Source organism: Marmota flaviventris, chromosome 10 (assembly GCF_047511675.1).
Source record: "Marmota flaviventris isolate mMarFla1 chromosome 10, mMarFla1.hap1, whole genome shotgun sequence".
Lineage (NCBI taxonomy): Eukaryota > Metazoa > Chordata > Mammalia > Rodentia > Sciuridae > Marmota > Marmota flaviventris.
In genome coordinates this window covers 54,811,441-54,834,102 of record NC_092507.1, presented here as the reverse complement: position 1 = coordinate 54,834,102, position 22,662 = coordinate 54,811,441, and the positions used below count along the sequence as shown (strand labels likewise).

At 32.7% G+C, this 22,662-nt stretch overlaps 1 protein-coding gene across 3 annotated transcripts in view; it reads left to right on the top strand.

The window, feature by feature from the left end:
* Dnai4 (dynein axonemal intermediate chain 4) overlaps positions 1–20,823 on the top strand; it is a 117,559-nt gene extending 96,736 nt beyond the window's left edge. For all 3 annotated transcript variants that reach the window (XM_071617938.1, XM_027949563.3, XM_071617939.1), the window contains 5 exons: positions 99–220; positions 5,069–5,167; positions 5,784–6,010; positions 7,710–7,866; positions 20,741–20,823. In XM_071617938.1, coding sequence (XP_071474039.1) covers positions 99–220; positions 5,069–5,167; positions 5,784–6,010; positions 7,710–7,866; positions 20,741–20,782 — 647 coding nt within the window. In that variant the 3' untranslated portion in view covers positions 20,783–20,823. The remainder of the gene's footprint in view (positions 1–98; positions 221–5,068; positions 5,168–5,783; positions 6,011–7,709; positions 7,867–20,740) is intronic.
* Positions 20,824–22,662: the final 1,839 nt, after the last annotated feature.

Genomic DNA, 22,662 nt, shown 5'->3' with positions numbered 1-22,662 from the left:
AAAAGATGACAGAAATAATATTGTGGAGAAGATACACATGATGCTTGAACTATTTTTCATGTGATTAATGACAAATTATATTTTTTCCTTAAATAAAGACTTGATGCGATTGAGACGAACTACTGGTGGCATCAACAAGAAAGGAGGGGAAAAAGAGAAGAAAGGTGAAGCTTTGATATCTCGACAGGCTCCTGGAATGTGTTTTGCTTTTCATCCCAAGGTGAATTGTTTCAACCCATTGTTGACTATTGCATATAACAATTTCCAAAAATTGAAATATATTAAGATATAAAATAAGACAAAATGTTGACATGCTAATAAATATTGTGCTTTGTACATGAAAAAATAAACATGGATATAGCTGTCAACCCTAGGTGGAATGGCATAGTCTAGTTGGCTATATATATATAGTCTAGTTGGCTATATATACTATGCCCCTTACCTCCTTTTCCAGATAGAGGAAAGGTGTGCATTTCTGAGAAACTATGGAAGGATTCTCTTTACTAGTGTGTGATTAACAATGTCCTATCTTGCCCCTATTGGCCATTCTGCTACTCTGTTATGCTTATGCAACCCAAATCTATATAGTGCTCTGCATTTCAGTGGGAGTAACCACTTTCAGGACTGGGGAATTAGGAAGATTTCTTGAATTCATGTCTGTCAAGACCAGAGACAAATCAGAGCATAGTTAATAAAGTTCTTTTTTTTTTTTTTTCAATTCTTCTTATTTGTAAGTACTTAGGGATCAGAAAATGCAGACACTTTTGATTTCTCAGAAAACAAATCCCATGTTTTCTGTTACATGTAATATGATCATCTTTTTAGTAACACCTCTACTTCACTATGCAAACAAAAATTGAGCTCCTTCTCTATTCTACCCTATTGTTCAAACAATATTTAAATCTTACTGTCCCTTCTTTTCCAGATCAAGGCTACTATTGTGAATATAGTTCAGGCCTTTTTTATTTTTCACTTTTATACTGTAGCCATCTTCTTACTGACTTCATTCACAAATCCTGTAATACACCTTCATTTTGACTCTAGAACAGTAGCTCTCAACATGAGCAAGGAGAGGGGGATTTTTCCTCCAGGGGACTTTTGTCATTGTCGGGACAAATTTTTAGTGGTTAAAGCTTGCTGAGTGGGGTGAAGGTAAAGAAGAATTACTGGCATCTAGTGGGCAGAGAACAGGGATGCTGCTAAATATCCTACAATGTACCAATAACCCGCCTCCTCCTGTTTACCAGCAACTACCCAAACAAAAAATTATCTGACCCAGAATGTAAATAGTGCTGGGATGAGAGACCCTAGTCTAGTGTGTTAGAAATGCCATTTGCTAAGGGATTCCAGATGATCATGTGGTCTGAAAATAAAGACAGTCTTTCTTCTTCCTTTCTAATCTTGTTGCCTTTTATTTCTGTTTTCTTGCGTGATTACACTGGTTAGAACCTCCCGATACAATAATGGATAGAGGTGAGGAAAACAGACACAATCTTGTCTTATTCCTGATCTTAGGGGAAAAGCATTGAGTCCTTTACTGTTAAAGTATAAAACTTACTGAAGGCTTTTTGTAGATGCAGTTAATCATGTTGTAGAATTTCCATTACATTACTAGTTTGTGGAGAATTTTTATGAAGAATTACTAGTTTGGATTTTGATAAATGCTTTTTCTGTTTCTATTCAGATGTTAATATATAAATAATATATAAATTTTTTCTTCTTAAGCTTGTTAATATGATGAATTACATTAATTATTGTTTTTCAATGTTTATTCCTGGAATAAAACCCAGTTGATCATGACTTATAACCCTTTAAATATACTGTTTGATTCAATATGCTAAAATTTGTTGTGAAGTTTTTGTATCTTTGTAAAAAAAAATGGATATGAAGTTTTCTTTTTATGTGTTTGATTTTGATATCACGGTAATACTGGCCCCACAGAATTCTTTTTTAAAAAAGGTTTAGCATAAAATAGCATAATTTCTTTATTATATTTTATTGCATTAATCAGTCATGTGGGCCTGGAATTTTCTTTATAGGGAAATTTTAAATTATAAATTCAAAATTTTAATTGTTATGGTTATCTGTTTCTTCCTGAGTGACTTTTAGGAATGTGTGTGTTTTAAGGAATTTGCCTATTTATTTATTGGCATAATAATATTTCCTTGGTCTCTAATAACTGAAGAATATGTAGTAATGCCAACTAATTCCTAATATTAGTAATTTTCTGATTACCCTACAAATTCTAACATGTTATATTTTCATTTTCATCTTCCTTCTCTTTTTCCTGATCAATCTGTCTAGAAATTCATCAGCTTTTCTTTTTCAAGCTGGGGATCTCACTGTGTTATGTTGTCCAGGCTGGTCTCCAACCCATCAGCTCTGGTAGTTCTTCTACCTCAACCTCCCATAGTGTGTATATAGAAGTATAGAATCATACCACCACATTCAACTCAAATTTTACTAATTTTATTGATATTATAGAACCAAGTTTTGATTTAACTGAGTTTCACTGTTGTTTTTCTGTTCTGAACATATTGTTTTCCACTCTTATCTTGATAATTTCCTTTCTTCTTTTTATTTAGTTTTAATTTACTCTTGTTTTTCTAGTTTTTTAAGATTAAACCTGAGGTCATTGATTTGCAACTTTTCTTTATTTTCTAGTATAGGCATTTGTACCATAACTTTACCCCTAAGTGCCACTTCAGCAGCACCCTACAAATTCTGACATTTTATATTTTCATTTTCATTCTATGTGAAATACTTTCTAATTTCTCTTTTTATTTCTTCTTTAATGGGTATGTTTTTAAAGATATGTTAGTTTCTAAGTATCTGATGATTTTCCAAAAGTCGTTTTGTTATTGCTTTCTAATTCCAACCCACCATAATCAGAGAATATACTTTTTCTGAATTGAATCCTTTTGAACTCAGATATGTTATAAACTTCAGACTGTGGCCTTTATTGGCAATTATTCCTGTGCACTTGACAAAAATATGTGTTCTGCTATTGTTGGATGAAGTGTTTTAAAAATGTCAATCAAATTAAGTTGGTTGATGGTGTTGTTCAAATTTACTATCTCCCTGCTGATTTTGTTCCTACTTTTCAATCAATGACTGGGAAAGAGGAAAGGAACTCTCTAAACATAATCATCAATTTGTCTATTTTTCCTTGCAATTCTATTTTGTTTTTTGCATCATAAAGCTTTGTTATTAGGTATGCACAAACATGTTTAGGATTGGTATGCCTTTTTGATTAACTAACTCTCTTATAATTATGAACTTATATTTATAACTATTATGCTATTTATTATGAGATTCACTTAGTCTGATAGTAATGTAGCCATTCCAGATTTTTTTTAACTAGTGTTATGTGTTACCATGATTTTCATTTCTTATCACTTTTTTAAAACTATTTGTGTTTTTGTACTTAAAATATATTTTATGTAGACAGCATATAGTTGAATCTTGTTTATTTTATAGAATCTTAAAACCTCTGCCTTTTAATTGTTATGTTAAAATCACTTACATTTAGTTTCATTATTTATTATGGTTAAGTTTGAGTATATTATCTTGCTTGATTGGTTTTTGGAAGGGGGAGAATATAAAACATCTGGCCTTCTTGCTTTATGGCAGGACTCTTAAGCCACCAAGTTTATGGCTTTTTTGTTTTGTTTGTTTGTTGAAGTATTGGGGATTGAACCCAGGGGTGCTCTAACACCGAGCTGTATCCCAGCCCTTTTTATATTTTACTTTTGAGACAAGTCTTGCTGAGTTGCTAAGCCTGGTGTGAACTTGTGATTCTCTTGCCTCAGCCTGTCAAATTGCTGGGATGACAAGTGTGCATCATCATGTCCAGCTAAAGGCAGTACTCTTGTCCCTTAAGGGCCTTCCTAGAACTTCTTACAGGTTATACTGATCTGTCTGTTGTAACTTCAGCTTCAGTTGTAGTTCAACCTAAATCTTTGACTAGTCCTGTTTCCCTCTTGGAGGTTGTTTCTGAGACCACTCCTCAATAAACCTCTTGCATGAGATTTCAGAGTTTATGTACTAGGCAACTGACCTTTTGACACTGACCTTGCAGTTTTAAATACTTACATATGCTACTGCATGTGTATCAAATTTTAATGTACATACAAATCACTTGGGAATCTTTTTAAGATGCACATTCCGGTTAGTAGGTCTGGCGTAGAGCCTGAGAATTTGCAGGTCAGAAGTGCTCCCACGTGATGCCAATGTTGTTGGTCTATGACCATAACTCTGTATAGCCAGTACGTTGAGTATTGACTTTCAGCCTTTTTAAAGACATTTCATGACCCACTATGCACAGATGTTTTAAATCCCTATTGAGCATACATGTTTAGTGTTAAAGAAGTCTGAGATGCCATCTGCTTCAACCTCTCATTCCCAGTAATTACAATTTCTTCAACATTGTATACATAAATATTTATGGTTAAGTCATCTGTCTTTTCTTTTGACTATCTCCAGTGAAAAAAGCAGTTATCATTTCTCTAGATTGTTAGCTCTATCATTAGGCAAATCTAAACATTGAAAAGTCTTTTCCTTATTTAAGTCAAAGTTTTTCCATGTAATTTTTTATGCCATTATACATGTACTTTTTTTGCATTACAATTTTTAGTACATATATATATCACAATTTTTTCATATCTCTGTTTGTATATAAGGTATGTTGACACCCAATTCAAGTCTTCATACATGTACTTTGTATAATGATGATCATCACATTCCACCATCCTTGCTAATCCCCTTCCCCCTCCCTTTCCCTCCCACCCCTCTTCCCTATCTCCATGTAATTTTTAAACAGGATATTTTAAGTAATATCCTCTATTCTAGTACAGGATACATATATATTTTCTTTTGTGCTGTAATATTTCCAGTAATTTCATTATTATAAATATATAACAGAAAGAAAAAGGCAATAGACAACTATATTCAATATTATTTTGGTTTTTTAATTGATTTCAATAGACCCTGAATTGTCCCACCTTCTATCTGTAGCACACTCACTAATATATCACAGGCCAATACATTTTGATTTCTTGTGTTGTAGGACACAAATATCTATTTGGCTGGCACTGAAGAAGGTCATATTCACAAGTGTTCTTGTTCATATAATGAACAATACCTAGAAACCTACAGAGGACATAAGGTTAGTTTAATTATAATAGGTATGGGAAATTTATTTTATAGTATTTCTGCAAAAATAGTATTACATATAGTATATTTAACATGCGATAAATTTACAATTTGTAGTAAAAATAGTAGCTTGAATTAAGTGCTTTCTTAAAAAGCACCAATAATGTGTGATATATTTTATTTGACTTCTTGTTATCATTGATTTTTTTTCTTGCAAGTTATGGAAGTGACACTGTTCATTTCTAAAAGACTTATGATACTATATTGATCCCAAAGTAAAACTGCCTCTTGCCCATACCTAATCTCTGTATATATTTATCATTTTTCAATTCACATTTCTTTCCTTTTCTCCTTCATTTCTCGATTTTTCTTAATACTACTTGTTATTTTTTTAAAGAAAGTATAATATATTAATATTTAATGATACCACTGTATTTTTACATCTCTATATGGACTAATTAAGGGAGGATTAAATTTATGATCTTATTCTTCTCAGCTTAAATAATACCCATGCAATAATGGATGATGTTGAATATGCTAGAAATCTTAGTATTTTTAATTTGCCAGTCAAGTTTTAAATGTAAGATATTAAGTATTATTTGCCAATGTATTTAATTTTCTGTTCCTAGGGCCCAGTGTATAAAGTAACATGGAACCCATTTTGTCATGATGTATTCTTAAGCTGTTCTGCAGATTGGGGTGTTATGATTTGGCATCAGGAGAATCTCAAACCATTTTTGAGTTTTTATCCAACTACTCACGTTGTTTATGATGTTGCCTGGTCTCCAAAATCATCCTATATATTTGCAGCTGCTAATGAAAGCAGAGTGGAGATTTGGGACCTTCACATTAGCACGTAAGTTAATGTTTTCTTAAAGCTGTTTAAACTAATTGGTACCTGATAGTTTTGCCATCAGTTAAAGAGTATTATAGTTACTTTAAAACAAATAATAATAATTTACTTCACAGGAGTCCTTTATGAATAAAGATATGTGTCAAGATATGATATTAACATTGATTACTTATAACATGTATTTTTAAAGCATCTGAATGAAAATAGTTTACTCATTTTCTCAAACTTTTACAGGCTGATATAGATTATCATAACTACCTTAAATTCTGTTCATTGCTTAATTTGTAGAAGAACCCAGGGAAGCATGCTTAATTTTTTTTTCCCATTTTTTAAAATTTGTTCTTTTTAGATATACATGACAATAGATTTATTTTGCCATATCATACATAGCATGCTTACATTTCTAACTAAGGATTTTCTGCAATAATATAAAGAAAGGAGACAAAATAATTATTTTTGCAATATTTATTTATTCTCTTACCTTATTTCAAAACTCTTCAAAAAGGATATGTACTTATTTTTTTTTTTTTTATTTAAGATGTTACACCAAGGATAATAGAAGGTCATCTAGATCCATCTATTCTTCTTAATATGAAAATTTTTACATGCTGGAATGAAAAGTTTAATGTTGCTGTTTCCATTAGAAAGTATCATAAGTTTTTATGGAAATTAGCAGAAGGAACAGGAAAGTATATTTTGTTTAAAATAAATAATCTTATTCAGTGAGTCTATTCTTAATAGTAACAATTTTCTAGAAGTTAATAATTCAATAACTTAAAATTTTTGTCATAATTTGTTGTATAAATCAGTATCAACCAAAAATCAAGGACTACATAACAAAATTAATTACTTTTGAGTAGGAGATAACTAACATTAAAAAGTAGCAATTTAAATGCTCTAAGCTCAGATTTTAATTTTTCTGGTAAAACTATGGTTCCCAGGACAACACTTATTTAGAAGCTACTTCTGTTCTTTTTTTGAGGGCATGTTTTTAATGACCAACACAAGAAAAAGGTCCTGTTCAGAATGTCCTCTTTGGATTAATACATTCCTCTGATAAATATAACTGTTATTTAATAAGTTGTGTTAGTCAAGGCACTCTAGAGAAGCAGAACCAGCAGAATGATTGCCTTTGTCTCAATCACTTATCTTCATCTCCATCTCTATATTCAGATAGATAGATGTACCTTAAGGAATTGACTCAAATATTCATGGGTTCTAGCAAGTTTGTAGTCTGCTGGACAGTCTGGCAGGCTGGAATTTTTGTCAGGAATCCTGTTGCAGTGTTGAATCCAAAGAACAGTCTGATTAAAGAGTGTGAAATAGTTATTTTGAGTTTGGAAAAAAAGAGGCTTTTTGTTGTTATTGTTTGTTTATTTTAGTACCAGGATTGAACACAGGGTTGCTTAGCTACTGAACCACATTCCCAGCCCTTTTTATTTTTAAATAGGTTCTTGCTAAAATTTTTAGGGCCTTACTAAGTTGCTGAGGTGTGGCTCTGAACTTGAGATCCTCCTGCCTCAGCCTCCCTAGTCACTGAGATTATAGGTGTGCACAAGAACACTGATGAGGCTTTTGAAGGTTTTTTTTTTTTTACATGAAGTTAAAAAAAAAAGAAATCTGGAACTTTTCTTAGTTTGTATGTTAACAAATACCATTTTAATATAACAACTGAATTTTTAAATAAAATGTTTCATTACAGTTTGGACCCTCTGATTGTGAATGTGGCTAACCCTGGAATCAAATTCACAACTATTCTCTTTGCCAAACAAACAGATTGTCTGCTAGTGGGAGACAGTGATGGACAAGTCACTGTGTATGAACTGAGAAATATGCCTACTGCTTTGGACTCTGGCCGAGTAAGACTCAATTTAATTTGTGTTTTATTAATCTATTCAGTTGTAACTTTGTAACATGCAATGGATATATCATTTTTAAGTATCTTTAGTGTAGTATAATGGAAAGGACATAGATTCCAAGAGTTGCTACCTAGTAGGCTTAGATTTTCTGTCAGCCTTATTTTTTTGGTTTGTAAAAGATAGATTTTGAAGAATAATAATATAGCTGAACATACAAATTATAAACATTATCTGTAAGAAATTAGAATTGTGCTGAGTATGCGGTCAGGACTTAGTAATTGTTAAGTATAGCTAAAGTGGTTATTGTACATGTTCAAAGATTTTTATGTGATATAACCATAGTTTTAGATATTGCTGAAATAGACATTTGTTTCTGAAATAGACATGTTCCTGAAATAGACATTTGTTTCTGTTTACATAGCATTATTTTCTTTTTCTGTTCATATCCCTCAAATCCTAAATGGAGCTCAAGGCTTAAATCAATCTCTCTCTCTCTCTCTCTCTCTCTCTCTCTCTCTCTCTCTCTCTCTCTCTAAATTTCTATGATTCTTTTGGTTCTATTTCACAAGAACTCTATGAACTGGTCCACAAACTCTGAACTTGGGGTGGTAAAAAGGGTGTTTATACTGTTTAAAATGTTTATTAATGTATGATATGCATAGAGGTGGAAGAGATACCTGTGAGTATTAGCATGTTGATTCATTTCTTGTCATTATATATCACTGACATTGATATCTTATACATGCAGGATGTGATTCTCTGGCATCACTGGCTTCCATAGTATTTGAATTTTCTGTTTTATTGAAATGCTGTCCAAAGAGGCTCTTATAATTTATATATTCCCATTACCCTTGTCTCAGAGTTTCTAATTCTCTGTAGCTTTGCTAGTACTCGATATTGGCTAATACTTTAATTTTTATAAATTCAATCAATGTGAACTAGTAGCTTATGTAATTTCAGTTGCATATTTCTTCATTATCAGTGAGAATGAATGTTGCTTCATAAATTTTTTGATATTATATTTTCCTTTTCTGTGAATTCCTGTTTTACAATTTTATCATTGTAAAAAATTGGTTGACTTTTTCTACAAGTTAGTAATGTAGATTTTAATAATCATTTTATGTGAGATTTTGAAACAGTTAAATTTTGTTAATGTGGTTTATATAAACAATGTAATTTTATTCAGCCATAAAAATGAATTAAAAAAATATCATTTTCAGGAAAATGGATGGAACTGGAGAGCATCATGTTAAGAAAAATAGGCCAGATTCAAATAAAAAGGGTTGTATTTTTCTCTTGCATGTAGAAACTGGCAGGGGTGGGCTGGGGGGATCTTATAAAATAGAAGGAGACCCATGGACTAGAGGAAGAAAATCAGGTGGAAGGAGGAGGGAGGAGCAAAAGGGGAAGTACCAAAGAATGAAATTGATCAAATTATGTGCATGTATGAAGATGTTGTTATAAATAATTATGTACCAATAAACATTTTAAAATTTTTATACATTTAAAATATTGGATTTTAAGTACTTCAGTTGTTTTATAGACAATCAAATCTCAATTATTTAAAGTAGTCTTATTAATTTCATAAATTAAAAAATTGAAATATGACAAATTTTAAATTTTCTTTAATATTCCAATGCTTTTTTATTTTTTTTAATGTTTATTTTTTAATTGTAGTTAAACACAATACCTTTATTTTACTTATTTATTTTTATGTGGTGCTGAGCATGGAACCCAAGTTGTCACACGTGCAGACGAGCACTCTACCACTGAGGCACAATCCCAGCCCCTAATGTTCCAATGCTTTTTATAAGTTAATTAACATAAATTTAAATCTATATTTACTAGTCTAGATTATTCAGTTACAAATTTGTGTAAAAATCAAATTTTAATGTTAATATCGAATATGAAAATTTCTCTTATATATAATAAATAAAATATGAATATATAAAAATTTCTTAACACAAAATATTAAAACTATCAAAACTGCCTCTTTTATTTGCTACATGATTTCTATACAAATGCTTATTCCTATGGATAAAAAAAGAATAACATTACAAGTACTTTTGGAAATTATTATCTCAGCTAACTGAGATACATATGAGATGGACATGCTAGGACAAATTGGCAGATAAACAGGAAGAGGCTTTTTTCACAGCTTCATGACTCGGGACTCAAGTAGCTAGAAAACTACTTCTCTGTGAGGTGAATGAAAAAAGCACTCCACTATATTCAGTATTGGACAGAGAGCCTTGAAGAGTGGGAAATGTAGGTACATCAGAAAAGGATAAGGAATAGATTTGGAGCTGAGCTTCTGGCAGGAACAGGGAAAATTAACACACAAGGTTGGAAAAGACTAAAAAGTGCTAGGAAAGTCTTGGTGTGGGGAGTCCCAGGAGCAGAAGGCCAGTCTGCCCTGAACCCAGAATATTTGGCTTATTAAACTGGTGCACTAAAGTCACATGATTCTGCCTGCTGTGCACAGGGAACCCAAGCTGAAGACATTGGTACCTCCAAGCATGCGACAACAGCACCAACTCACACTAGGAACTTAGATCCTTGAGTTCAGGGCTGAGACACATGAATCCAGCAGACACTAACCGTGAGATCTAAAATGAGTCTAGTAAATCAGGATAATCTCTGTCAAAGATTTTCTGGCATAGAGACCATTTTGTCTAGGGATAATACAGATCAGAGACGCCTGGAGAAAGCCTGCCCTCCCCGCTCCCTTGAACCTGGCAGCGCTCAGAACCGGGGAGAATCTGAATGGGCTGAGTGACTGAGCTCAGTGCTAAACAATCCTTGGGAAGCCAAAAAAGGCAGTATCTCCAAACAACAGGATGGGCATAGTACTGACTCTCCTTCCCATGACTGGTGCCCTGGGGAGAGTAGTGGGGTACAGGCCTAGGTGTGTATTGATTCATTAAGGCCCGATAACTCCCCAAGCAATAAAACACCTGGAGCAATATGAGACCTAAGCCCCACCCCTGAGAGCTTCACTTGCAGAAACTTATCTTATAGAACCCAACAGCAACTATACCCTGGAAGGGAAGCCAAAAGTATCTTCCACAGCTCCTTACACCACCCTGCTGAGAAGGGAAACTGAGAAATGTAAAGACAGTTTGGCATAGATAGTGTGCATATACTCTCCTTGACTATTCTGTTATTTTGTTTTGTTTTGTTTTTGAATGTGTACTAATTCATACATGATGAACATTTATACATTTATATACATGTATATTTGTTTCTGCTTTTTCATTTTTAGCACTTCTTTAAGGCAGTTATTTTTCCATGCTCTGTTTTTTTTGAGGTTACTATATTTTGGATTGATTTTTTATTGTCTGTTTCACAACTCTGTTTCTCTTTGTTTCTTAACAGCCAAACTCTGTTGTTCTCACTTTCACTCTTCCTTTAATTCTTTTACTCCCCCGCTTCTCCCTAATAAACACATCCTACATTGCTTCTTCATTTACCCTCTTCACCTATTGAAATCTTATTCTACCCTGCCCCACTTCTTCATCTTTACTCTTAATTCACTCTATCTTTAACTGGCTACTTACACATATTCATATCTGTTTATTTTTTCTCATTTCTATTTTTTTCTACACTTATTTTTCATGAGTCAGTATTTTGAAGGGCTAACATGTTTGATTAGTATACATCAATTTTGTTCTTATATTCTTTTATGTCTTTATTTTAATTTAATTTTTATTTTATACATATTTTTCCTCTCACTTACCTGCTTCCCTTGAATCTTCTCTCTTTTCCTCTGCTAACAGTCAATCTCTGTTAATTTACTTTTTCTTTAATGTTTTGCTTCTATTTTCTCTCCTCCTCCCTCATAATCATCACATCCTACATCACTTCTGTTCTATCCCTTTCCACTACATGAAAGTGTAAACCTTTTTGAAAACTTACTGTTATACCATGGGCAATAACTGATGATATAATTTCTGATTATTGTGACAATCAACAGTGTAGATTATATAACAAGAACTGTTTGGTTTAATGATGTGTAAGTTATTTGCATTGGCTGTTGTTTGTATCTGTCTCTTGCTTAGCTGTGAGGTACTAGAATCATAATTAATTAATTAATTAATTGGGACACTATTAAGTCCACAGGGTAGAAACTCTACTGCCTCAAAACCAATGCTAGATGGTTACACACACAAATAACATGAAAAAGCAAGGGAACAAATCACCCAAACTAACCAAAATACAGAATCCATCGACACCACAGTGGAAGAAATATTAAGAAAATGAGTTTAGAATGCTCATAATTAAATTGATCTGTGAGGTAAAGGACAATGTAAGGGAGAAAATACAGGAAGCAAAAGGTCACGTCAATAAAAATATAAATATAGAGATTCTGGGGAAAAAAAACTAACAGAAATCCTCAAAATGGAAGAATCAATAAATCAAATTAAAAATTCAATTGAAAGCATCACCAACAGACTAGACCACTTAGAAGACAGAATTTCAGGCAATGAACACAAAATATATAATCTTGAAAACAAGATTGACCATGGAGAAAAGATGTTAAGAGAACATGAACATGAACAGAACTTCTCAGAAATATGGGATAACCTGAAAAGATCAAATTTAAGATTTATTGAGATAGATAAAGACTCAGAGATACAAACCAAATCTTTTAATGAAATAATAACTGAAATTTTCCCAAATCTAAAGCATGAAACGGAAAATCAAATACAGGAGGCTTATAGGACCCAAATATACAAAATTTCAACAGACCCACACCAAGGCACATTATTATGAAAATGCCTAACATACAGAATAAGGATAGAATTTTAAATGCTACCATAGAAAAATGACAGGTCACATTTAGAGGGAAACCAATCTAGATTTCAGCTGATTTTTTAGCCTAAATCCTTAAAGCTAGGAGGTCTGAGAGAAGATGGATGCCGACCAAGAATACTATAACCTACAAAATTAAGCTTTAGAATTGATGATGAAATAAAAACCTTTGATAGTAAAAACAAACATTAAAAGAATCCACAACTAGAAAGTCTGAACCACAAAACAAACTCAATAAAATATTTTATGAAGAAGAAATGAAAAATAAAGTGAAAACCAGCATTGGGAGGAATTACACTAGAAGAATAGTCAAAGGAGAAATTAATTCAAATTAAAAACCAGAAATAAATCAAAATGACAAAGAATAAAAATCATTTCTCAATAATAACATTGAATGTGAGTGGCCTAAACATGTCAATCCAATGATTGGATATAAAAACAGGACCGAAGAATATGCTGTCTCCAAAAGATTCACCTCATATTCAAAGACATCCACAGAGTTAAGGTAAAAGGATGGGAAAAAATATTCACATGGATCTCGTAAACAAGCAAGGGTTTCTGTACTCATATCAGTTAAAGTAGACTTCAACAAGTTAATCAAAAGGGACAAAGAAGGACATTTCATACTGTTCAAGGGAATTCTACATCAACAAGACATAACAATTGTAAATATTTATGCCTCAAACAATGGAGCATCTGCATACATTAAACAAAGACTTCACAATTTTAAGAATTAAGCACACAACACAATAATACTGGGTGACTTTAACACTCCTCTCACTGGACAGATCCTTCAAACAAAAACTAAACAAAGAAACTACAGAACTAAAAAATACATCAACAAACAAATACACTTTCTTCTCAGCAGCACATGGATCCTCCTCTAAAATAGACAATACCTTAGGTCACAAAGCAACTTTTAGCAAATACAACAAAATAAAGATGATACCCTGCATTCTATCAGATCATAAGGGAATGAAATTAGAAATCAATGATAAAATAAGAAATAAAACTACTGTAACTCCTGGAGACTAAATAATATGCTATTGAATGAATAATGGATATATGAAGAAATCAGGGATGAAATTTAAAAATACTTAGAGGTAAATGAGAATAGTGACACAACATATCAAAATCTCTGGGACACTATGAAGGTGGTTCTATGAGAAGAAATGATTGCATTGACTTCATTCATTAAAAGAATAGAAAGTCAACAAATGCATCTCAAAGCCCTAGAAAAATAAGAACAAATACACACCAAAAGCAAAAGACAGGAAATAATTAAAATCAGAGCCAAAATTAATGAAATTGGAAAAAAATTAAAAACTCAGCAAAACAAAAAGTTGTTTTTTTGAAAAAAATAAATAAAATTGATAAACTCTAAGCTATACTAAAGAAGAAAAAGAGAGGGAAAACTCAAATTTTTAAAATTGGTCATGAAAAAGGAAATATCACCATAGATACTACTAAAATTCAGACAATAATCAGAAACAACTTTGAAAATCTGTACTCCAATAAATTAGAAAATGATGAAGATCATATGACCTACCCAAATTGAATCAGGAGGATATAGAAAAATTAAACAGAGTAATTTTAAGCAATGAAATTGAAGACACCCTCAAAAATCTATCAACAAAGAAAGGCCCAGAACCACATGTATTTTCAGCTGAGTTCTACCAGACCCTCAAAGAACTACATCAATATTCCTCAAATTATTCCATGAAATAGAAAAGGAGGGAAACCTTCCAAACTCATTCTATGGAGCTATTATGACCCTGATGCCAAAGTCAGACTTGGACACATCAAGGAAAGAAAACTTCAGACCAGTAACCCTAGTAAACATAGATTCAAAAATCTTTTTTTTTTTTTTTTTTTGAGCAGGGGGCTGTTGGGGTACCAGGGATTGAACTCAGGGGCACTCAACCACTGAGCCACATCCCCAGCCCTATTTTGTATTTTATTTAGAGACAGGATCTCACTGAGTTGCTTAGCACCTTGCTATTATTGATACTGGCTTTGAACTCAAGATCCTTCTGCCTCAGCCTCCCAAGATGCTGGGATTACAAGTGTGCACCACTCTGTCCAGCAGATGCAAAAATTCTTAATAAAATACTGGCAAATTTTACACAAAAACATATGTAAAAGATAGTACATCATGATCAAGTGGGGTTACAAAGTTGGTTCAACATTCAGAAATCAATAAACCTGATTCATCACATCAGTAGACTTAAGGACAAGAATCACATGATTATCTCAGTAGATGCAGAAAAAGCATTGGACAAAATACAGCATGCATTCTTGTTCAAAACAGTAAAAATCTAGGGATAGTAGAGACATACCTCAACTTTGAATCTGTATATGTTAAACCCTAAGCCAACATCATTCTAAATGGAGAAAAATTGAAAGCATTCCCTCTAAAAACTGGAACAAGTTCAGACTGTCCTCTTCTACCACTTATATTCAATATAGTCCTTGAAACCCTAGGAAGTGCATTTACACAAAAGAAAGTTATTAAAGCAATACAAATAGGAAAAGAAGAGCTGAAATTATGCCTATTTGCCAATGACATGATTCTATATTTAAATATCCCCCCCCAAAAAAAAACACCAGAAAGCTTCTAGAAATCATAAACAAATTCAGCAAAGTAGCAGGATATAAAATTAACACCCATAAAGTAATTGAGTTTCTGTATACCAATAACGAATCAGCTGAAAGAGAAATTAGGAAAGTTATCACATTCACAATAGCCCCCAAAAATAAAATAAAATAAAAGACTTGGGAATCAGTCTAACAAAAGAGGTGAAAGACCTCTACAATGACAAATAGAGAACACTAATGAAAGAAACTAAAGAAGACTTTAGAAGATGGAAAGATCCCCCATGTTCTTGGATAGGCAGAATTAATATTGTCAAGATGGCCATACAGTATACAGATTTAATGCAATTCCTATTAAAAGTCCAATGACATTCTTCATAGAAATAGAAAAAGCAGTCATGAAATTCATTTGGAAAAAATAAGAGGCCTAGAGAAGCCAAAATAATATTTAATGAGAAATATGATGCAGGATGCGTACAATACTAGACATTAAATAGTACTACAGAGCTATAGTAACAAACATGGCATGGTATTGACACAAAAATAGATATGAAGACCAATGGAACACAATAGACACAGAAACATACCCCCATTAATACAGCTATCTCAGACAAAGGCGCCAAAAACATACATTGGAGAAAATATAACCTCTCCAACAAATGGTGCTGGGAAAACTGGAAATCCATATGTAGTAGAATAAAAGTAGATCTCTCACCCTGCACAAAACTCAAAGTGGATCAAGGACCTAGACATTACACAAGAGACCCTGTGCCTATTAGAAGAAAAAATAGGCCCAACTCTCCGTGTCAGCTTAAGAACCAACTTCCTCAACGAGACTCCTGAAGTACAAGAAGTAAAGTCAAGAATCAATAAATGGGATGATGTCAAACTAATAAGCTTCTTTGCAGCAAAGGAAACAAGAACATGAAGAGAAAGCCTACTGAATGGGAGAAATTTTACCACCTGTACCTCAGGTAGAGCATTAATCTCCAGGATATATAAATAACTCAAAAAATTTAACATACACACAAAATAATAATAATCCAATCAATAAGTGGGCTAAGAAACTGAAGAGGAAGTTCACAGAAGAAGAAATATGAAGACACTAGTATGGCAATATGTAAATCAATGGATGTGTAACTGATGTAATTCTGCAATCTGTATATGGGGTAAAAATGGGAGCTCATAACCCACTTGAATCAAAGTGTGAAATATGATATATCAATAACTATGTAATGTTTTGAACAGCCAACAATAAAAAATTAAAAAAAAAGAAGAAATATGAATAGTCAAAAAATATATGAAAACATGTTCAATATCTCTAGCAATTAGAGAAATGCAAATTAAAACTACTCTGAGATTTCTTCTCACTCCAATCAGTATGGCAATATTTTTTTCAGAATGGCAATTATCAAGAATAAAAGTAACAATAAATTTTGGTGAGGATGTGGAGGGAAAGGTTCACTCATATGTTACTAGTAGGACTGCAAATTGGTGAAACCATTCTGGAAAGCAGTATGGAGATTTCTCAGAAAATTTGGAATGGAACCACCATTTGACCCAATTATACCATGCCTTGGCATATACCCAAAGGACTTTAAATCAGTATACTATAGTGATGTGCCCTCATCAATATTCATAGCAGTTCAATTCACAATAGCTAAACTATGGAACCAGCTAAGTGCCTTTCAGTAGATAAATGGAGTAAGAAACAGTGGTACACGTATACAATGGAATATATTCATAAAGAAGAAATTATGGCATTTGCCAGCAACTAGATGAAATTGGAGACTGCATGCTAATTGAAATAAACAATCCCAAAGAACCAAAGGCTGGATGTTCTGTCTGGTATTTGGATGCTAACACACAATAAGGCAGGGAAGAATAGGAGTTCTTTGGATTAGAAAAAGGGGAATGAAGATGGGAGATGGGGCTAGGAAAGACAGTAGAATGAATTGGATTTAACTTTCCTATGTTCATATATGATTACACAACCAGTGAAACTCCACATCATGTACAACTGCAAGAATGGCATCCTAATTAGAGTGTATTATACTCCGTGTATTTATAATATGTCAAAATACACTCTACTCTCATGTGTATCTAAAAAGAAAAAATTTTTTAAAATTAAAAATTAGGGGTGGGGTTGTGGCTCAGTGGTAGAGCGCTTGCCTAGCATGTGTGAGACACTGGGTTTGATTCTTAGCACTACATATAAATAAATAAAATAAAGTTGCTGTTTTTTAAAAAATAAATAAATATATTGTAAAAGAAAATAGAGATGCTATCCAGGAAATGAGACTTGAAATTGTGGATACTTCAGAGGATTTTTCTAACTCCCATTGTTGCTGGACTGAACTCTGCTTTGTACTGAAATTGTAAATGCCCTCCAGATGTAGTGGGCGCATAGGTATGTCTTCCAAGCTCTCCTTACATATTACCTATGTTTCTCACCTCAGGGTGTGTATTCCTGACCATGTTGCTGCTTCACTTGATTTACTTCAGTTCATTTATTTACCGTGTCATTAAATTCTCAATTGTTATAGTTCTCCTATCTAGTAGGACTATAACCCTTAGAGATGTTTAAATGTCATCTGATTATATTCTATGCATCTCCTAGGATTTTGTTTAATTAATTAGTAATAATGTGAAATACGTGCTAATGTGAAAACAATGAACAATGTTTATTATTTCTATATTGAAGTGATCATCAGTGGAAGACTTAGATAAGCAAAAGGTGGCATCTTCACATGTGTTACTACAATACAGAAATTTAAATGATATGTATCTTAATGTGCCAATGTGACATACTTGGAATAAATCTAGGGAACAGTGCTGAGTGATAAAAGCAAATTTAAGGAAGCTGCCAAAATTTATGTTAATACTATTTAAACAAACATAAAAATAATATTCTTAGTGAAAGCATTTATAATTAGTATAAGTTAAAATATAGACTGGAGTATGGGAGAAAAATGCCTCATTTTTATGTTTGGATGTAAATTGATTAGAACCATCTTTTTCTTTGAGCAGTATGATCTGCAAGCAGAAATTGAAACTCCCATAGTTTGAACATTTTTAGCAAAGTGTGAGTGTTGGAGGAGTAGTGTTTGTGTGTGTGTGTGTGTGTGTTTGTGTGTGTGCATGCACACACACACAAATTAATGATTTAAGACTGGTGAGTGAGCTGGGGTTTTGGCTCAGTGGTAGAGTGCTTGCCTTGCACGTGTGAGGCCCTGGGTTTGATTCTCAGCACCACATAAAAAAATAAATAATAAAAATAAAGATATTGTATCCATCTACAACTTAAAAAAAAAGACTGGTGAGCAAAATTTTCTTTTAATAAATGTATCCCATACATTATTAAATGAATACAGTTTCTTGATACAAATGTTTTTTTCATGATTTGGGGCACTGTATTTGAAAGGTTCAGAGTTATATGTATGTGATATTAAATAACAGCAACAAAAACCTATTAATAGGGTATGATGCCACAGCTGAACTCATGCTTGATTGATATACCTTGTCTTCCTTAGTTTTTAGAGAATAACTTTAGCCATAATAGTAATTTGAAGTCTCAAAGTAAGTAATGTCAAAATCATTTCTTGTCAAAATATCTTATCAAGTAACATTATTGTATTTTTTATTAATTTCAACCAAGAGTGTCTCAAAGGTTTAAAGGGCTTATGATTTCATCTATAAGAAAGATATGCAACCAATTTATGTAGGCAGCCTGTGGGAAGTGAGGGATAATGTCACGACCCCTTGCCCGCAAGGAAGACGCAACTCAGGAATCTTCTCTCAGCAGTTTATTCAGGTCCCTTGATATTTCTTATTCTTTCTTCTTCTCTCCTCCCGGATGCCCTCCCAGCCTTAATAAAGCATCCCAAGCCCCAATGCAAAGCTGCCGCGTGGAGCTTTCTCACAGGGTGGTAAAAAATCATGTGCCAACTCTCTCAGATAAGGAGTTGTTTGTCACATACCACAGCGGAGCCAGCGCCATCTCGTAATGGCGACCATAGTCTGCAGAAACGGCAGAAGCGGCTCACCACAGGATAAGGGGAAAACAAGATTGGTTAGGGGATAAAGGGAGATTTAATTGCTATCAGTAAAGTTTCTTTTTTTTTTTTTTTTAACTTAAAAATATCCAAAGCAAAAATGGCATTCGTTGATTTAGGTGGCTATGTGTTTATAAAAGGCAAACTACCAGACAGTACATGCACCAAGAATGCTGTAGAAGTGTTTATTAGGGTAAAAATCATAAAGATCAATAGTAGTTTTGGACCATGTTTATCCCTCTGTGATTGCTGGTCATCCAGCGTGGCCTTGCACAGCAGGACTTGAATTTTTGTGTTCTGGATATTTTAAGTGACATAATGTCTGACATTCTGGCCCTTCCTGAATGAGTCCTGTCCTACCTGCTCCGGGTTTATGGTTAGGGATAACATCAGCCTAGTTTTCATATTTTTTCATATTTTTCAAAAGAATAAACAAAAATGGACAACAAATATATGAAAAGTGTTCAACTTCTCTAGCAATCAGGTAAATGCAAATAAAAACTGCCTTAGTCACTGAGGATAAACATTGAACAAATTAGAGAAGTGATCTATTTTCATTTTCCTAAGTGAGAGACTGAAGTAGAAAGTTTGAAAAACAAATTAAGGTTAGAATTAACAGGACTGGGCAACTAATTTGGTACGTTAGGGCTTGAAGGATGGGAAAGTGACAAAGATGGTATAATGTATGCCATGCATATATAGTTTATCAAAACTTACATAATATTATCTAAAGTGTTTACAACTTTTTAAGGTTTACAAAACCTTTCCCCATAAATTAGCTATTCAGCTCTCACAACAATCTTTAGAAGTAGATGTTGATTTTCTCAAGATTACATTTATCAGACAATAGAGAAAACTAGTCTTCTGCTTCTTTTCCTTACATATTCTATTGTCTTTCTTTAAAAAAAAAAAAACCCTTTGGTTTTCATCCTTTTATATATGATAATTTTGTCATTTTTTAGTACAAAGATGTAAGTATCATTAAATAAAAATACAGAACCACATGGAAATTGAGAGGTGCTTCTCACTAAATGAAGCATTGACAGATCATGAAAGAACTGAAGATATCATTAAGTTTTACGGGTATTTTACAAATCAGAAAGCTCAGGTTTAAGCATTAAGGTTAACTAAGAGCTACTAAAATTTTTCTCTATTGAATCCTTATAAAATTATTTGTCGTATTTCATTAAAAGAATCTTTCATAGGAAAGAACTAGTTTATACTAGGAAGTACCTGTCACTGTTTAAAGTTAACCATATTTGTTCCCATTTTCATTCTTATTGGATGCCTTTTACATGTGCATCACTGAGTTATAAACTTTAAATGGTATTTTAAAGATTACTTTATGTTTTAAGTTGCATTTTATTGCATTTCAATTGTGTGACTTTTTTTTTTTTTTTTCTTTTCAGGGAGATGCAATAAACGCTTTGCTTGGACCCAAGTCAAACTAACCAGGATAATTCATCATTTATAATATTTTGTTGTTGTTGTTGTTTAAAGAAAAAGGAACAGTGTTCAGTATTTAATAGTTTGTATAAGTAGGCTGTAAGCTAGGATTTTGATTATAGAAAACAACACTTGATATATAACTTCCATTTAAATGTAATGAACTTTTCAGAAATATAAGATTACTTTGTTATGAAAGTAAAAGTTCTAAGAATTTTGTTGAAATCTTAAGGTATTTATACTTAGTCATATGAATATATATATTACATATTATATTACATATATATATGCTATACTCATATATCCTGTATACTCATATATATACTGTATATACACCCACACTTATAAAATGACCAAATGCATTAGAAAATTATTTCTTTAGAAGCCAAATTTGGAAATTATTATTTTTTTAGGAAATAAAACTGTCTTTATTCATAGAAGATGCAAATCTTGTACACAGAAAATTTAAGGAATTCAGTGACAAACCTACTAGAATAAGCAAGGTTAACAAGTTCACAGGATATAAGAGCAAAATTATTAGAATTACTTAAACCAAATCTTTATAATACAAAATTCCATCAATTTTTAATCTGTTCTTTAAGCTTTGTTTTCCAAGATTTATAATTACATAGTTTTTAGTATAATGAGAGCAGTGTATTCTCATATCCAATTTGTAACCTTAAATTTTATCCTCGTTGATCTGAGAGATGCAGCTATAGAACTTTATTAGACTGTCTGACAAACATAACAGCAAATATCAGAATTGTATTGTTTGGCCAGCAGGCACCACTCTCCCAATTCAGTGAGAAAAGTTAATGTGGAACAAACTAGGACATCTTCCTCTGAATCTGCTCTGGACTTTAAGCTCGGACTTTAGTGGACTCAGCAAGAAAATAGAAAGTCTCTGATGTATAGATCACACTAGAGACAGGTTGTGGAAATAGGGGGATGATTCCTCCAAATATAGATCGCAAAGAGGTGGCTCCATGTGATTTAACAAGTCCTGGGTTTGTTAACTGTGTCCTGTGGCCTGTTCTTGTAAGTGGACAGGAGAGCATGTGTACTAAGCTCTCTAGGGAAAAATATATACACACATATATATAAACAGAATTAAATTAGTGCAACAATGGGAACTACCTTTTTCAAGTGTCCATTGCTTCACAGTCTCCATTTCTTTGGAGCTATCTTTTAAACAAAAGCAAGGGAATTTTCAGGTAGATTTGAGAGTTTAGGTCAGGTTATAAGGATTACAAATTTTCTACTGATATAAGTGAATAAGATTATCTTTGTCTTTCTAGAAGATTGAACTTTCTATAACAATTTGTGTAAGAAAATAAAAATTTGATTTAAAAATATGCTCCTTTTTATTATATATTTATTTATCTTTAAAAATGTACATATTTTAGGTTCCTCAAACCTAAATGAGAAAGCTGTTCTGTTCAGATTCTGGACAACTGATCTTAAAGCACTGAACCTACTCTACTCCACCCTTCCCATCCCTGCACTGACAGTCTTAAATGATTCACCCATACTTGTAGATTAGCATCAATTTTTTAATTTTACCTTTTACCTGGGAATTTCAGAAGGAGTCATTCGCTTGCTTTCTTAGCTAGCTTTGAATCCTTGTAGTAAACTAATTACCATATATATTTTTTTAAATATTTATTTTTTAGTTATAGGTGGACACAAGATCTTTATTTTATTTTTATGTGCTGCTGAGGATTGAACCCGGTGCCTCATGCATGCTAGGCGAGTGCTCTACTTCTGGTCCACACTCCCAGCCCCTACCATATGTTTTTAAGAATTGAATGAAAATTCTGCTTAGCCATTAGCCATCTCATGTTATCCTTAAACACACACACACACACACACACACACACACACA